Genomic DNA, 17,495 nt, shown 5'->3' with positions numbered 1-17,495 from the left:
TCGTCATAATTGTGCGCGTAGGTACGTGTGTTGGAACTTCTTTCGCACCGTACGTAGCCAACCGTGGTAACCGGTGGTGCTTCGGGAAGGACAACTAACTAAAACGCAAACTACCGTATTCATCATCGTCATCATCATCATTATTATCATCGATGTCATTATCATCATCATGATCATCATCACCTTCATCGTCGTTATCATCATGATCATCATCGTCACCATCGTCATTACCATCATCATGATCACCGTCACAATCGTCGTTATCATCATCATGATCACCGTCACAATCGTCGTTATCATCAAGATGATCATCGTCACCATCGTCGTTATCATCATCATGATCACCGTCACAATCGTCGTTATCATCAAGATGATCATCGTCACCATCGTCGTTACCATCATGATCACCGTCACAATCGTCGTTATCATCATGATGATCATCGTCACCATCGTCGTCGTCGTCATCGTCTTCAGGATCACCATCGTCGTCGTCATCATCTTCAGGATCACCATCGTCGTCGTCGTCGTCATCGTCTTCAGGACCACCGTCGTCGTCGTCATCGTCTTCAGGATCACCATCGTCGTTGTCGTCATCGTCTTCAGGATCACCATCGTCGTCGTCGTCGTCACGGCGTGTCGTTGGTCCTCTCACCTGAGCGACAGTCGCAGTGGTACCCGTTGGGCTTGTCCGTGCACACCCCCTTGTTCAAGCACGGATTGCTCTGGCACTCATCGATGTTGATCTGGCAGAAGGCTCCCATGAAGCCTGGGACATGCGCACACATGGACACACACACACCGAGACCAACACACACACACACACGGACACACACACACCGACACACACAGACACACACACATGGACACACACACACCGACACCAACACACACACACACACCGAGACCGACACACACACACACACCGAGACCGACACACACAGACACACACACACGGACACACACACACACATGGACACACCGACACCGACACACACAGACACACACACACACACGGACACACACAGACACACACACACGGACACACACACACCGAGACCGACACACACAGACACACACACACACGGACACACACACACCGAGACCGACACACACACACGGACACACATACACCGAGACCGACACACACACACATGGACACATACACACCGAGACCGACACACATACACATGGACACACACACACAGACACACACACAGACACACACACAGACACCGACACACGGGCACAGATCCGCCGTTTAGTATTTAACAATCTGTAGGCCAGGTACTGTTGTTGTCAAGCGAGCACATTTGTCTCCCGAGCACTGCGGTGGCTAGGAGATGTTAACTATCTCGCCCGGTATGCGGGAGGTCGTGGGTTTGATCCCAAACCTAACGCCTGCTGTATATTTGCAGTTTGCGGTGTCTCTCTCTCTCTCTCCCCGTGGTCGCGTGGATTTTTCTCCGGGTCCTCCGGTTTTCACCCCTCCACGTTTAGAATCGACGTCACTACGCGTTTCAGAGCATTTGGGCTGCTGCAAATGTCCACGCGATGAGCCAATTCGCCGAGCTCTCATTTGTGATAGCCAGGGTCACTTCCGGAACAGGGCTACGCAGCTCAGTGGGGGGCGCCTTACCTGGTAAAATAAAAACGGGCTCAAGGCCGAGTCGACCTTAATGAGGCCCAGAAGTGCGTGCGTTATAACAACATGCCCCCCCAACCCCCCCCCCCCCCCCCGCGTCTCTCTCTCCCCCCATCACCAGGGGCCTCTCGCCCACATCTGCAAGTCTCGTGGCTCCCTCTGCGTGCCGTCTCCCACGCCACGCGCGTCAACTTGCCACGCACGACTCAACATGCAGGCAGATTGCAGGTGAACCCCCCCCCCCACCACTCCAACCCTCCCCCCCCACTCCAACCCCCCCACCGCCCCCCGGATCTGATCAAGGGCAGGTGGGCATCGTTCCGGCAGGACGAGCTTGCGTCCCCTCACCCCCCCACGTGTTCCCCGCACATCTCCACCGCATCCCTCCGCATGTACCCCACCGTGTCCCCACCGTGTCACCACCATGTCCCCACCGTGTCACCACCGTGTCCCCACCGTGTCCCCACCATGTCCCCACCGTGTCCCCACCGTGTCACCACCGCGTGGCGTCCCCAGGCACGTGCCTCTCCCCAGCATGCCGCCACACGCCGCGCCTCACCGGGCATGCAGATGCAGGTGAACTCTCCGATCTGGTCGAGGCAGGTGGCGTCGTTCTGGCAGGGCATCGACTGGCACTCGTTGACGTCGATCTCGCAGCGGGCGCCCGTGTAGCCGCCCAGGCAGTGGCAGCGGAAGGAGCCCATCGTGTTGATGCAGCGCCCGCCGTGCTCACACGGATTCCCTCCTGGGCGTGCGCGGCGGGGACGCGGGGGAGGCGCACGCGCGGAGAGAAGGGGGGGCGGACACGCGGAGAGAAGGTCGGACAGGCAGATAGAAGGGTGGACGTGCGGAGAGAAGGTTGGACAGATGGAGAGAAGGTCGGACAGATGGAGAGAAGGTCGGACAGATGGAGAGAAGGGTGGACACGCGGAGAGAAGGTTGGACAGGCGGAGAGAAGGGTGGACACGCGGAGAGAAGGGCGGACAGGCAGATAGAAGGGTGGACGTGCGGAGAGAAGGTTGGACAGACGGAGAGATGGGAGGGCGGATGGAGAGAAGGGTGGACGTGCGGAGAGAAGGGCGGACAGGCAGGTAGAAGGGTGGACACGCGGAGAGATGGTGAGATGGATGGACAGACGGGCACGTGGACAAACGGACGGATGGACAGATTAGGAAATGGGCAAATTGACATACGGATGGACGGATGGAGAGGCAGATGAAGAGACGAATAGATGCAGACCGACAAAAGGACAGAGCAACGGACGGACGGACAGATGGACGGATCGTACCAATGGACAGACAGACCGACACAGAGAGATGCACACACAGGGACAGACAAACTGTTAGTCAGGTCCCCTTAAAATAGCGACCGCAGCAATCATCCTCCTGCTTCACCGAAGGCAGGAAACCCCCCCTACAGAGCCACGCCCAGCGTGACGCGGCAATGGCCGGTGCCGTAGGCATCCTGTATCCCCGCCGGGCACCTCCCGTCCAGCGGCACACGCCAAGGACAGAGGTGAGACGTTTTTTTTCCCCGCCCACAAAACCGTGCCCCCTCGCAACGTCTCCGTCAAATATCCGTTTCCCCACCACGGCATTGCTTACAAAGCATCGCGCGGCGCGTCCGGATGCTCTTCCGCGGCCGTCTGGAACGCTCTTCCTTACGATATTAGAAAGCCACTGGGAGCTGTGTGGCCACGTTTAAATAATCATCGTCTAAATTGACAAACTAATTTCTTCAGCACTGCCTTCAGTGTTTAGTTGTCATCCTTCCCCCCCCCCCCGCACCTCCGATTAGCGCGGTCGGCTACGTACGGTGCGAAAGAAGTTCAACTTACTTACACACTGCCCATAGACTCAACACTGCCCATAGACTCAACACTGCCCATAGACTCAACACTGCCCATAGACTCAACACTGCCCATAGACTCAACACTGCCCATAGTCTAACACTGCCCATAGTCTAACACTGCCCAGAGTTTAACACTGCCCATAGTCTCAACATTGCCCATAGACTCAACACTGCCCAGAGACTCAACACTGCCCAGAGACTCAACACTGCCCATAGACTCAACACTGTCCATAGACTCAACACTGCCCATAGACTCAACACTGCCCATAGACTCAACACTGCCCATAGACTCAACACTGCCCATAGACTCAACACTGCCCATAGACTCAACACTGCCCATAGACTCAACACTGCCCATAGTCTAACACTGCCCATAGTCTAACACTGCCCAGAGTTTAACACTGCCCATAGTCTCAACACTGCCCATAGACTCAACACTGCCCAGAGACTCAACACTGCCCAGAGACTCAACACTGCCCATAGACTCAACACTGCCCACAGACTCAACACTGTCCATAGACTCAACACTGTCCATAGACTCAACACTGCCCATAGACTCAACACTGCCCATAGACTCAACACTGCCCATAGACTCAACACTGCCCATAGACTCAACACTGCCCATAGACTCAACACTGCCCACAGACTCGCACAAAACTCCCAATTCCTGGCTCAATGCGCTTTTGCTCTACGCGACGCTTCCCAGGAGAGCATCGACCGCGGCCGCGTCGCGACGACGGACCGCCCACGCCGACCAGCGCCGCCGTCTGCCCTCGCCGTACCGATGGAGCACTCGTCGATGTCCTGCTTGCAGGCCCCGCCGGAGAAGCCGGGCGGGCACGTGCAGATGGCCTTGCCCGTGATGGGGTTGGTGTCGCACAGAGCCCCCTCGTGGCACGGGTTGCTCACGCACGCGTCGTCCAGGTGGCACAGGAGGCCTGGTTGGGTGGGGGAGGGGGAGAAGAGGGCGAGGGTGGCACCGTGCGGACGGACGGACACACAGACACACGGACGATGTGACACAGACAATGTAACACAAAGACACACGGACGATGTGACACACACGCGGACGATGTGACACACGGACGGACACACAGACGATGTGACAGACACACGGACGATGTGACAGACACACGGACGATGTGACAGACACACGGACGATGTGACAGACACACGGACGATGTGACAGACACACGGACGATGTGACAGACACATGGACGATGTGACACACGGACGATGTGACACACGGACGATGTGACACACGGACGATGTGACACACGGACGGACACACGGACGATGTGACACACGGACGATGTGACACACGGACGGACGGACACACAGACACACGGACGATGTGACACACGGACGGACACACGGACGTTGTGACACACGGACGATGTGACACACAGACACACGGACAATGTGACACACGGACGATGTGACACACGGACGGACACACAGACACACGGACGGACGGACACACAGACACACGGACGATGTGACACACGGACGATGTGACACACGGACGATGTGACACACGGACGATGTGACACACGGACGGACGGACACACAGAGAGACGTGACACATGGACGGACGGACACACGGACACAGATGGTGAGCACCAACAATAGGGGCGACACTCCGTAAGTAAGCACCGTCCGGTTGGAATGACCGGTGCCTGCCATGACAATGTGGAATTTCCACCCCCACCCCCCCACCGGAGTGCAGCTCCCTGCTCATTTTTGTTGCGTCGTCATTGGCGAGGGGGCAGAGAACCCCAGCGGAGAACCCAGCTTCATCGCAACTCCGTCTATGCGAGTCTACGAGTCTCTGTGGGTCTCTATACGAGTCTCTATACGAGTCTCTATACAAGTCTCTGTGGGTCTCTATACGAGTCTCTGTGGGTCTCTATACGAGTCTCTGTGGGTCTCTATACGAGTCTTTGTGGATTTCTATACGAGCCTACGGGTCTCTGTAGGAGCTTACGGGTCTCTATATGAGTCTGTAGGGGTCTCTATACAAGTCTCTGTGGGTCTCTATACAAGTCTCTGTGGGTCTCTATACGAGTCTCTGTGGGTCTCTATATGAGTCTACGGGTCTCTGTAGGAGCCTACGGGTCTCTGTAGGAGCCTACGGGTCTCTATACGAGTCTGTAGGGGTCTCTATACAAGTCTCTGTGGGTCTCTATACAAGTCTCTGTGGGTCTCTATACGAGTCTCTGTGGGTCTCTATATGAGTCTCTGTGGGTCTCTATATGAGTCTACGGGTCTCTGTAGGAGCCTACGGGTCTCTGTAGGAGCCTACGGGTCTCTATACGAGTCTGTAGGGGTCTCTATACAAGTCTCTGTGGGTCTCTATACCAGTCTCTGTGGGTCTCTATATGAGTCTACGGGTCTCTGTAGGAGCCTACGGGTCTCTGTAGGAGCCTACGGGTCTCTGTAGGAGCCTACGGGTCTCTGTAGGAGCCTACGGGTCTCTATACGAGTCTCTGTGGGTCTCTATACGAGTCTCTGTGGGTCTCTATACGAGTCTACGGGTCCCTGTAGGAGCCTACGGGTCTCTGTAGGAGCCTACGGGTCTCTGTAGGAGCCTACGGGTCTCTATACGAGTCTACGGGTCTCTGTAGGAGCCTACGGGTCTCTATACGAGTCTACGGGTCTCTGTAGGAGCCTACGGGTCTCTGTAGGAGCCTACGGGTCTCTATACGAGTCTGTGGGGGTCTCTATACAAGTCTCTGTGGGTCTCTACGCGAGTCGCTGGTGACCATCGACTCGAGAGCGCCGTTCTCCCACCCCCCCTCCCGACCTCCCCACCCCTCCTCCCCCTGCCGACTACCGGCCACCCACCGGTCTTGCCGATGGGACACTCGCAGAAGAAGTTGGCGACGCGGTCGTGGCACGTGGCGCCGTTGTAGCACGCGGCGTTGGCGCAGTCGTCGATGTTCTCGCTGCAGTCGTCGCCGCTCCAGCCGTTGACGCACACGCAGTTGTAGCCGCCGTGCGTGTTGTGGCACGTGCCCCCGTTGAGGCACGCGTTGGGCTGCAGGTGGCACTCGTCCACGTCCTCCGTGCAGTACTGGCCTGCGCCGCCGCCGCCGCCGCCGTTAGCAAAGACGTCGCAAGGAGCATCGTCATCAGTATTGCCATCATCGTCATCATTGTCGTCGTCAGTGTGCCCAACCGGTGCGGTGTTGTGGTGTGGGTACACCACACGGTGTGCTGTGCCCAACCGGTGTGCTGTGCCCAACCGGTGTGCTGTGCCCAACCGGTGTGCTGTGCCCAACCGGTGTGCTGTGCCCAACCGGTGTGCTGTGCCCAACCGGTGTGCTGTGCCCAACCGGTGTGCTGTGCCCAACCGGTGTGCTGTGCCCAACCGGTGTGCTGTACCCAACCGGTGTGCTGTACCAAACGTGAATTTTTTTTTCTATAAAAAACGAAATTCGAGTGGACAAGGTCCCTGTAACGTCGTTCGCAAAAGAGCAGGCCGGTGCGTGCCGGGTGTCAGGGTCCACCCCAAACATGGAAACAAAAATCACACCGCTAAATTCCTCGAATGGGGGGGGGGGGGTGATGACAAGAGGGTTATTTTTTTCTTGGGGGGGTCAGTTCGCGTTGACACCAGGAGCGCGTCGTTCGACCCCGCCACCACCCGACGCAGCCGGTTGGTGAGGTTTGTCTGACGAGGCCGGTTGCGATTGCCAGCGAAAGGTCGCACGGCACTCGAATCGGTAAACGTCACGGGTTTACACTCTCCGACGCGCAACCGGCGCGTGGCTCAAACGGTAACGAATTGGCCACGTTTTGATTCACGCGACGCAACCTTCACTAATTGCCCGCGTCCGGAGGCGGTGGGTGGGTGGTGGCGGTTTCAACGACGTAACGTTTGTATTTACGCCATCTAAACCATAAATAAATGTAATAAACTTCGATCGTGGACAATGTTGGTCGCGAAAGTCTCCGAGAGCTCCTACGTCTTTATACTCCATTGGGGTTACACAGCGGCGACCATCGCACCTCCCTACTGGCGGCAGACTGATGCCCATTTGCTTGGCCCGGGTGCTTGCTGGGTCCCCTTCTGACGACGCAACAGGGGGGACAGCTGCCACTGTGGTGTCAAAATCGCTCCGAGACTAAATATTATTATTATTATCGTCGTCGTCGTCACACCCTAGGCACGTACCGTCCGCACGTAACTGGCACGTGCGGCGACGGTGGCCACTAGAGGGTGCTACCGTGCACCGGAATGAATCGCGATGATAATGAATTCATGGCATTGCCAAGGGAAGTTGGCGACATTGGTGGCGGGTGGAGGGGCGGTGATGACTGTGTAGCAATCATCAGGCAAGTGCAGCAGGTAAGAGGAGCGCTATAGGAACTGCCCCGCATCACTCACCGGTCCACTCCTCGGGGCAGTGACAGTTGTAGGTGTTGACGCCATCGACGCAGGTGGCGCCGTTCTGGCAGTTGTTGGACTGGCAGTCGTCCACGTTGACGTCACAGTGCAAGCCCAGGAAGCCTGCGCGGACAGGGAGAGGACGACTCAGGACAGCGAGAGGACGACTCGTAGAGAGAGGGCGACTGGGAGAGAGGGCGACTGGGAGAGAGAGAGGATGACTCGTAGAGAGAGGGCGACTGGGAGAGAGGGCGACTCGTAGAGAGGATGACTCGTAGAGAGAGGGCGACTGGCAGAGAGGGCGACTCGTAGAGAGAGAGGATGACTCGTAGAGAGAGGGCGACTGGGAGAGAGGGCGACTAGGAGAGAGGATGACTCGTACAGAGAGGGTGACTGGGTGAAAGAGAACTGAGAGAGGGGACGACTCAGGATGCGCCAGGAGGAGGAGCCACAGACACAGGCGAGATGGCAGCAACAGCCACGTGGGCGAGCTGGCGCCAACAATTTCCCAAGCTCTGTGGCCCTCTCCATATATTGTCAACGTGTTATCGGCCAATGAACGTGTGCATACACGTGGGAAGGAAACCGGAGCGCCCGGCATACGTCAAAATAAAAGTCAACCTTAACAATTATTATTACTACTACTACTACTTATGGCTACCATGCACAGAGGTCGCCTGCGCAAATTTATCACGGCCGTGTAAAAAAAAAAAAAGGTAGTTACGGCACCACGTTTAACAATGGTAGAACAACTCTCAAAATGCGCGACGACCACGTTACACAACAACCGCACGCACGCGCTTGGTCTGCCCCAGCTCGGCGACAAATCCCCCCCCCCCCCAAAGCATCACGCCGCCATGTATACGGGAGGAGCGCGTGCCAGCGAGCGCCCGGGGCACCGTGGAACTACGGTCGGAGAGACGCCGCTGGCGTGTTTTAACAAACAGAGAAAAAAAATCAAATCATCATCATCAACCCCACAACAATCGCAGGAAATGTTGGCGGAAAGCAAAATGGGCTAAAATTACAATGCAGCCGGTCCCTCTTTCTCCAGCCGGAAAATTTCACGCCCCTGATAATGCCACTTTGAGCCAAGCGGGGCGGAAGGATATGACAAAATGGCCGCGCCATTCAACATCCTTTAACCAGAAAAAAAAACAACCCACCACTCCATTCACGTTTGTGCCGTGCACTGTATGCAACAAAACAAAGTGCACCTTAAAAAGCTGCCGTTACGATCGGACTTTATCAACGGCTCATTGTACCGCACCGCCGACGGTTGACGTGTTGATGTTGTTGTTGCTGCTGCTGCTGCTGTTGCGTGAGAGTGCGTGTGGAGTGCGAGCGTGTATGAACGTGGTTGACGTCACCCTCGCTTCGTTGGCGAACGGCGGCTATCGGTGCGTGGCGGGGGAGCGGTGGGCGCAGCCGGTAGCGCCGCGCCGCGTGACTAAACGCGGCGTAGCCGAGTACGATTTCCGCTCGCGGCCACCAACACCAGGTGACGATCAACCGAATCGGTCCTGGGTCAACCCCTAGGTGAAGCTCAGTAAATGGGCCTTAAAATAAACAATAGTTTAGTTGACATACGTCTGTAATGGAATTGATAACGTGCCAAATTTCATCTCCCTAGGCCTTCGACAACTTCCACGAGATGGGCAAAGCTCCTTTGGATTCGAGATGCCTCTGAAGCCAGCAGAGCACAGACGACCCACAACCGAGTGGGAGGAATCCCAGCACGCATAACGAGACGACACTCAAGAGCGCCGCACAGACGGATTCGGGACTCCCCTTTTGAAGTAGAGTTCCAACGGCACCCAGCACGAGAGGTTACGGGTTATGGCCGAGGTGTTAGTGGTTAGGGGGGGTTATGGGTTTGTGGCGTTGAGTTATGGTTTAGGGATTCAAAATTCCCATCTTGAATCCTTGGGGAGCGGCCTTCACATCCAGCGGGCGGACCGCTCGCTCGCTCGCTCGTTCGCTCGCGCACTCACCTGGCAGGCAGGTGCAGTCGTAGGTCTCGTCCGTGGGCTGACGGCAGGTGCCCCCATTGAGGCACGGCGAGGGCGAGCAGGGCACGTGGGCGCTGTCGCAGGCGCGCCCACCGTAGCCGGCGCGGCACTGGCACACGTAGGAACCTGGCGGGGGGTGGAGCGCGAGCGTACGGGCGAGAGAGAGAGAGAGAGGAGTCGGTTAATTACGGGGGCGGTGACGCGGACCAGCAGTGGCGGATGGAATCCAGCGGCTGCCCTGGTTGATCTCTCCATCTCCGTCCCTCCCTCCCTCTCCATTTCCATCCCTCCGTCTCCCTCCCTCCCTCTCTCCATCCCTCCCTCCATCCCCCCCACCCCCCACCACCCCCCCCCCCCCACTCCACCGACGGTGCGGCGTTCACCGATGGTGTTGACGCAAGTCCCGCCGTTGCGGCACGGCTTGCCGGGCCCGGAGCACTCGTCGACGTCGGCGCGGCAGTCGGCGCCTCGGTAGCCGGGCGCGCACGAGCAGCGGTACTGAGACGCCAGCGCCGTGCACGATCCGCCGTGGGCGCAGGGGGCGGAGGCGCACGGCTCGGGCCGCTGGCACAGCTCCCCTGCGGGAGCGACAAAACGGTCAAAGATCCATGAGCTGACAGTTAAGTGAAAACAAAACAATTCACGTTCAACCAGGTAGCAAGGCCCGATACGGAGCTGCTACGTAGCTCTAAGTTTCAGAAGCGACCCCGGCCATCACAGACGAGAGCTCGACCGAGTGGCTCGTCGTCGTCGTCGTCGTGTGGACATTTATAGCGGCCGGTGTCATGGTCCACCGTCACCGCCGTCGGCGCCACCGCTCACCGGCCCAGCCGACGGGGCACTGGCAGTCGAAGGTGGCGAGCGTCAGCAGCTGGCAGCGCCCGCCGTTGAGGCACGGCGAGCTGGAGCAGGCGCTCTCGATGGGCGAGGCGCAGCGGGGCCCCGCGAAGCCCAGCGGGCACGTGCACAGGTAGGAGACGGCGCGCGACATCAGCACGGGGCGGCACGAGCCGCCGCTGAGGCACGGCGAGCTGCGGCACGGGTCCTCGTGCTGGCAGCGCTCGCCCACGAAGCCCGAGCGGCACCTGGGGGGGGGGCGGCGGGAGACACGGCGGCAACGTCGTCGTCAGCGGAGCAAATCGTCGCCTGTGCCGAGGGGGGTGTCGTCCGCGGGAGGTCGCGGGGGTTCAATCCCGGACCCTGGTGATGCCTGTTAGAGTTTGGGTTTTCTCCCTGTAGTCTATGCATCTCTGGGCGCCTCTTTGTAGATCTCTGTAGATCTCTGTAGATCTCTGTAGGTCTCTGTATGTCTCTCTGTAGGTTTATGCGAGTCTCTGTGAGTCTCTGTGAGTCTCTGTGAGTCTCTGTGTGTCTCTGTGTGTCTCTGTGTGTCTCTGTGTGTCTCTGTGTGTCTCTGTGTGTCTCTGTGTGTCTCTGTGCATTGCTATGCGTCTCTATGTATCTCTATTGGTATCTATGTGTCTCTGTATCTTGAGGGGTCTCTTTGTATCTCTATTGGTAACTATGTGTCTTTGCATTTCGACGGGCCTCTGTATCTCTATTGGTTATCTACGTATCTCTGTGCGTCTCTGTGCATCTCAATTGGTATATATGTGTCTCTATATATCTCTATGTATCTCTGTGTGTCTCCATGTATCTCGAGGGGCCTCTATCTCCTGCCGGAGGCTGTGACAGGAAGTCCGGTTCGGTGGAGACGCTCCGAGCCCCCCGCCCAAAATAAACGTCGACTCTCTCCGAGGGAGCATTTCCCCTCTTAAAAACTCGGCCACTTCTTACCAATCGCCCTCCACCATCCACCCACCGACCACGCCGTTGTCACCGATGTAAAGCGCCTTGAGATCGTACGATGGAAGCTACGGTAACTGTAATAATTACTGTTATTATTATTCTAAGCGGAGTCCCACGAGGTTAAGCAACCCAAAAAGCATTCCAGATATTTTGTCTTAACAGCTCACTTCTCAAATCCACCCCAGGGGCTGTTGCGCTAATTTCCCCGCGCGCTCTCTCGCACTCTGTGTGGAAGTTCACATGCTCTGTGTGTGTGTAAGTTCACATGCTCTGTGTGTGTGTAAGTTCACATGCTCTGTGTGTGTGTAAGTTCACATGCTCTGTGTGTGTGTAAGTTCACATGCTCTGTGTGTGTGTAAGTTCACATGCTCTGTGTGTGTAAGTTCACATGCTCTGTGTGTGTGTAAGTTCACATGCTCTGTGTGTGTGTAAGTTCACATGGTCTGTGTGTGTGTAAGTTCACATGCTCAGCTCCTCTGTGTCTCTCCATCTCGCTCTCTCTGTCCCTCGCTCTCTCTGTCCCTCTCTCTGTCTCTCTCTCTCTGTCTCTCTCTGTCTCTCTCTCCATCTCTCTCTCTGTCTCTCCCTCTGTCTCTCTCTCATTACGTATGCGCGTGTGTACGTACTCACGTGCGTGTAGAACTTATTTCTCACTGCACGTAGCCAACTGTGCTAAACGCAGTTCTACAGAAGTGAGTCATCTTAAAAGGCAATGCAAACGGCGTTCGGCCATTGGGGCACTGTGGATCGCAGCCAACGGCGGGGTGAACGTTCACGTCGTTTGCGATCGGTCATCCTCTCGTGCAAATGAAGATGTGGGAAAAAAAATTCGAACCTTTATTGTTTTGTTCCCACAGCTATTTTTTTTTTATCGTCAGCCGCGCGCCAAAAAAACGCGATGTCAGCTCAAAATCTGGCGCGAGACCCTTGCACAGGGAGAGGCCGGCGGCGATAACGGCTGTGCCGTCAGGAGGCGGGCGGGGGGTGGGAGGGGGGGAGTACTGGCAAAAAAGAAAACTCTGGCAAACACGGCCGCGAGAAAGCAAACGGAGCGCGGCCCGATACCCGACTGACCCCGGGTGGTTATCGCCCAGGACCCGTCGGCGGAATGTCACGGCAAAACGAACTTATAAGCCGAGCGCGGGACCAAACATTTTTTTAAATAAAACCAAGCGGACAATACGCCAGCGCACCTCCCCCCCCTCGCTCCCCTCCATGCCGCTCGCCTCCGCGTGGAATTATTTGGGGCAATAAACCAGGTTTCGTCTTCGTCTTCTTCAGCTAGGAGAGGAAAGCGGAGAATCCAGAGGAAACCCTCGCAGGATGAGGATGAAGGCCGCTTGTGTTGCGATCGAAACGCCGTGGGTTTTTGGCTTTTATTATTTTCAATTTTTATATTTTTTATTTAATTGAATTATCTGCAATTTTTATTTCATTTTCTATCTACGTGACTTTGCCGAAAGAACCAAGAATATGAATTCCTGCAGTCACGAAAGTTTTAAGTCAAAATTTCGGGGGGTGGGGGGGGGGAAACTTACAAAATCCACACAAGCAAGGCGCCGCCCCGAGTCGCGAGTCGAACCCAGGCCATTCTTGCCGTGAGGCAACAGGTGTGGTGGATTTAGCAATGCCCCGGCTGTCACCCAAACCCGGATTTCACGCGGGACTGAAACCAACATTTTAAATCGGTTAATTCTCAGGGCCGGATTCTCTGGTATTTGCACCAAATTGGGTCACAGACCACATTTTTGTCCTTGCAGCCATTGCTCATTGAGCCGAGACCATCGATTCGCCACGCTCGAGAACTTGTATTAACCGCAACGCAAGTCCGTGCGAGTCTCTGGGGTCTGCATGAGTCTCCATGAGTCACCATGGGATCTCCATGGGATCTCCATGGGATCTCCATGGGGTCTCCATGGGGTCTCCATGGGGTCTCCATGGGGTCTCCATGGATCTCCATGGGCCACCGTGGGTCTCCATGGATCTCCGTGGGTCTCCGTGGGTCTCCATGGGTCTCCGTGGGTCTCCATGGGATCTCCATGGGTCTTGGATTCCCATTGGATCTCCATGGGATCTGCATGGGATCTCCATGGGATCTCCATGGGGTCTCCATGGGGTCTCCATGGGCCACCGTGGGTCTCCGTGGGTCTCCATGGGATCTCCATGGGTCTCGGATTCCCATGGGATCTCCATGGGATCTCCATTGGATCTCCATGGGATCTGCATGGGGTCTCCATGGGGTCTCCATGGGGTCTCCATGGGGTCTCCATGGGCCACCGTGGGCCACCGTGGGTCTCCGTGGGTCTCCGTGGGTCTCCATGGGATCTCCATGGGTCTTGGATTCCCATGGGATCTCCATGGGATCTCCATGGGATCTGCATGGGATCTGCATGGGATCTGCATGGGATCTCCATGGATCTCTTTTCACACTGTGGTTGGGCGACTGCAACCCGGATTTGAACCCAGGGGCGTCACATCGCCGTCAGGTGACAAAAATGCCACGGGCTTTCTTTTGTGCACGCTACATCGGTCAATATTGGTTCGCGGTTCCCCCCCCCCCCCCCCCCCGATAAATTTGCAGCCCGACCACAGAAATTTACCATCAAGGCAACGTCGTACGTACGTACGTGCGGCAGAATTCCCCATGTCCGAGTTGGCACGTGAAGGAACGATGATCCTATTATCCGAGCGAACAATGATCCGATTATCCGAGGGAACGATGATCCGATTATCATATTCCTCCAAGATAAATAGAGATTACGATTCTCGAGTTCACTGTTACTTGGCCGATGACAATTGCATAGGGGAAGCGCGGGGGCTAGGAGACGTTAACTACCTCGTCTGGTGTACAGGAGGTCGTGGGTTCTATCCCGACGCCTGCTGCTGCTGTATATTTGGAGTTTGCGTGCCTCTCTCTCTCTCATCATCATCACGGTGGCTCGGAGATGTTGACTACCTCGCCTGGTGTACAGGAGGTCGTGGGTTCGATCCCGACCCTGATGCCTGCTGCTGCTGTATATTTGGAGTTTGCGTGTCTCTCTCTCTCTCATCATCATCACGGTGGCTCGGTGATGTTGACTACCTCGCCTAGTGTACATGAGGTCGTGGGTTCGATCCCGACCCTGACGCCTGCTGTACATTTGGAGTTTGCGTGCCTCTCTCTCCCCGTGGGGTCCCGTGGATTATTCTCCGGGTCCTCGGGTTTTTCCCCTCCACATTCAGAAACAACGACACGAGTTTGGCTGCTAAATTTCCACGTAACGATGATGATGAGTCCACTTCGTTGAGCTATCACTTGTGGCCAGGTCTCTTCTGAAAAAGAGCTAAATAGCTGAGTGGGCCTTACCTGATAACAATAAAAATGTTTTTAGTTTAGTATAGTTGAATCAGATAAATTAGGTGATTCTGGTAGACTAACCACTCTCTGGATCATTTCCTTTTATCTGCTCCGGCATATAATTATTCACAAGATCAATTTTGTTTTGCTTGCACGATCTAACCCCCCCAAAAAAACACCCTCTATTATGGATGCTATTGGTCGCGAAAGCCTACGTGTTAAACATATCTAAATTTTTTTTTTACCAAATTATATCACACTGATAACCCCGTGAGAAATGCGTGTCAAGCGACGCAACGCAAGGGGCATCTCAACAACGTGGGCCGACACCGCGGCTTCGGCAACAACCACCGCTTTTGTCATTCATTCACTCAACAGGTCCAAACGACTGCGGCGACAAACTGAAACTTTGAGAACAAAAAAAACGAGGACAGGTTGCGGCTAACGGGAGAACGGACCAACGGGAATTTCCGTCACCGCCACGTTCCGCAAACCTCGTGGGCTCGCACGCGCCCACGTGGTCGCCACTGCCCCTCGTGGTTTCCAAGTTGGAACACGCGACGACCCAAAACTTCTCGCTCCTGTTCAGCTCTCCGATTGGGGGGGGGGGGGGGGAGGGTGTCCCGACCCCCGACCCCCCCCCAATCCCTACCCCCTCGCCGCCCTATGGGCAGAGGGGGGCCCATGGCCAGAAGCCTAGAGGAGGCCGTATTTCGCCTTTTGAATGGGGGTGGTGGGGGTGTACTCCATGGCAAATGTGCAGGCATTTCCATTCGGCCGTGAAAGGGAGGCCGGGTGGGTGGGTGGGGGTGCAGGGGTGCGAGGGAGCGTGAACAAAAGCCAGGCTCGCTCCCCTCCCTCTCCCCTCCCGTGCCGCACAAAGGCTGCTTAGGGCACAGGGCAGGTGTGCATAGCAATCAGCTCTGCGTGTGCGTGTCTCTCCCCCTCCCGCTTGGCTCTAACGTCTCTGTCTAGTCGCTTTGTTTGCCTCCGCGCTTTCCATGGTGTCTCTGTGCTGCGCGTGCGTGTCTCTTGGTCTACCATCGTGTCTCTGCCTCTCACCCCCCCCCACCCCACCGTGTCTCTGCCCCCCGCCCGTCTCTGCCTCTCCCCCCCCCCATGTCTCTCCCCCCCCCCGTGTCTCCCCCCCCCCATATCTCTGCCTCCCCCCCCGTGTCTCTGCCTCTCCCCCCCCCCGTGTCTCTCCCCCCCCCCCGTGTCTCCCCCCATGTCTCTGCCTCTCCCCCGTGTCTCTGCCTCTCCCCCCCCCCCCGTGTCTCTGCCTCTCCCCCCCCCACGTGTCTCTGCCTCTCCCCCCCCCCCGTGTCTCTCGCTCCCCCCCCCCGTGTCTCTGCCTCTCCTCCCCCGTATCTCTGCCTCTCCCCCCCCATGTCTCTGCCTCTCCCCCCCCCATGTCTCTGCCTCTCCCCCCCCGTGTCTCTGCCTCTCCCCCCCCCGTGTCTCTGCCTCTCCCCCCCCCCGTCTCTGCCTCTCTCCCCCCCCCATGTCTCTGCCTCTCCTCCCCCGTGTCTCTGCCTCTCCCCCCCCCATGTCTCTGCCTCTCCCCCCCCGTATCTCTGCCTCTCCCCCCCATGTCTCTGCCTCTCCCCCCCCCCTCGTGTCTCTGCCTCTCCCCCCCCCCTCGTGTCTCTGCCTCTCTCCCCCCCCCATGTCTCTGCCTCTCCCCCCCCATGTCTCTGCCTCTCCCCCCCCCATGTCTCTGCCTCTCCCCCCCCGTATCTCTGCCTCTCCCCCCCCATGTCTCTGCCTCTCCCCCCTCGTGTCTCTGCCTCTCCTTGTCCTCCACTCCTCCAGCTCTCTCCATGTGACCTCGGGTCTCCATGTGCTTTCTGTGTCATTCCCGTCCCTCCACGTCTGTCTCCTTGCTCGGTCTTTCCTCGTCCCTCTGGGTCTATCTCCGTTTTCATTCTCTCCGTGTCCTCTCCCCCCAATGACTCCCTCCCTCCCTCCCTCCATCTCTCAACCCGACTCTCTCACATCGTCGTGTCGTTTGGCACGGTGACCGACGCTTCGCTCCACTTGCCGAGCGGGAACCTCCGAGTTACCCTAAGAAGCTCAGGGCACGTGGAGGCAAACGGCGGTATTAACCAGGGCGGATGCGCGTCTCGAACTGCCCTGCTATCGCGACAGCTCGGCCGCGATGTCACCGCCCTATGACCGCTGCGCCACAACGCTTCCCACCAACGCACACGCGTCCGCACACACACACACGACGGGCAGACACGAGAAAAATAATTACATTTAAATTCCCTCGCCCTCCACCCCCCACCATCGCCTCTCGTAAGGGTTAACGCAACAGATGGGAAGGCTGCGCGATTCGCTGGTGGGGCCCTTTCAACAAAGCCGAGTGTGGGCTGGCCTGCCTGCTGGTTAGAGGCGGACACAGAGGAGGAGGAGCAGCGTGTGAGCGTGTGCGTCTTTATTGCAGCC

At 57.0% G+C, this 17,495-nt stretch overlaps 1 protein-coding gene across 2 annotated transcripts in view; it reads right to left on the bottom strand.

Moving 5' to 3' along the window:
- The window catches only part of LOC116955417 (neurogenic locus notch homolog protein 1-like), a 120,456-nt gene that overhangs the window by 49,880 nt on the left and 53,081 nt on the right, over positions 1 to 17,495 (bottom strand). Inside the window, exons 3-10 of one of the 2 annotated variants that reach the window (XM_032976485.2) lie at positions 10,721 to 10,983; positions 10,282 to 10,476; positions 9,881 to 10,024; positions 7,887 to 8,009; positions 6,341 to 6,574; positions 4,276 to 4,431; positions 2,202 to 2,387; positions 653 to 766 (exon numbers count right to left, since the gene is read on the bottom strand). In XM_032976485.2, coding sequence (XP_032832376.2) covers positions 653 to 766; positions 2,202 to 2,387; positions 4,276 to 4,431; positions 6,341 to 6,574; positions 7,887 to 8,009; positions 9,881 to 10,024; positions 10,282 to 10,476; positions 10,721 to 10,983 — 1,415 coding nt within the window. The remainder of the gene's footprint in view (positions 1 to 652; positions 767 to 2,201; positions 2,388 to 4,275; positions 4,432 to 6,340; positions 6,575 to 7,886; positions 8,010 to 9,880; positions 10,025 to 10,281; positions 10,477 to 10,720; positions 10,984 to 17,495) is intronic. The other variant, XM_032976486.2, reaches the window with a different exon arrangement.

This window comes from Petromyzon marinus, chromosome 59 (assembly GCF_048934315.1).
Source record: "Petromyzon marinus isolate PM22_M1 ecotype Great Lakes invasive population chromosome 59, UKy_Petmar_22M1.pri1.0, whole genome shotgun sequence".
NCBI classification, from domain to species: domain Eukaryota; kingdom Metazoa; phylum Chordata; class Hyperoartia; order Petromyzontiformes; family Petromyzontidae; genus Petromyzon; species Petromyzon marinus.
The sequence above is the reverse complement of the archived record's forward strand: the minus strand, read 5'-3'. Positions and strand labels throughout refer to the sequence as shown.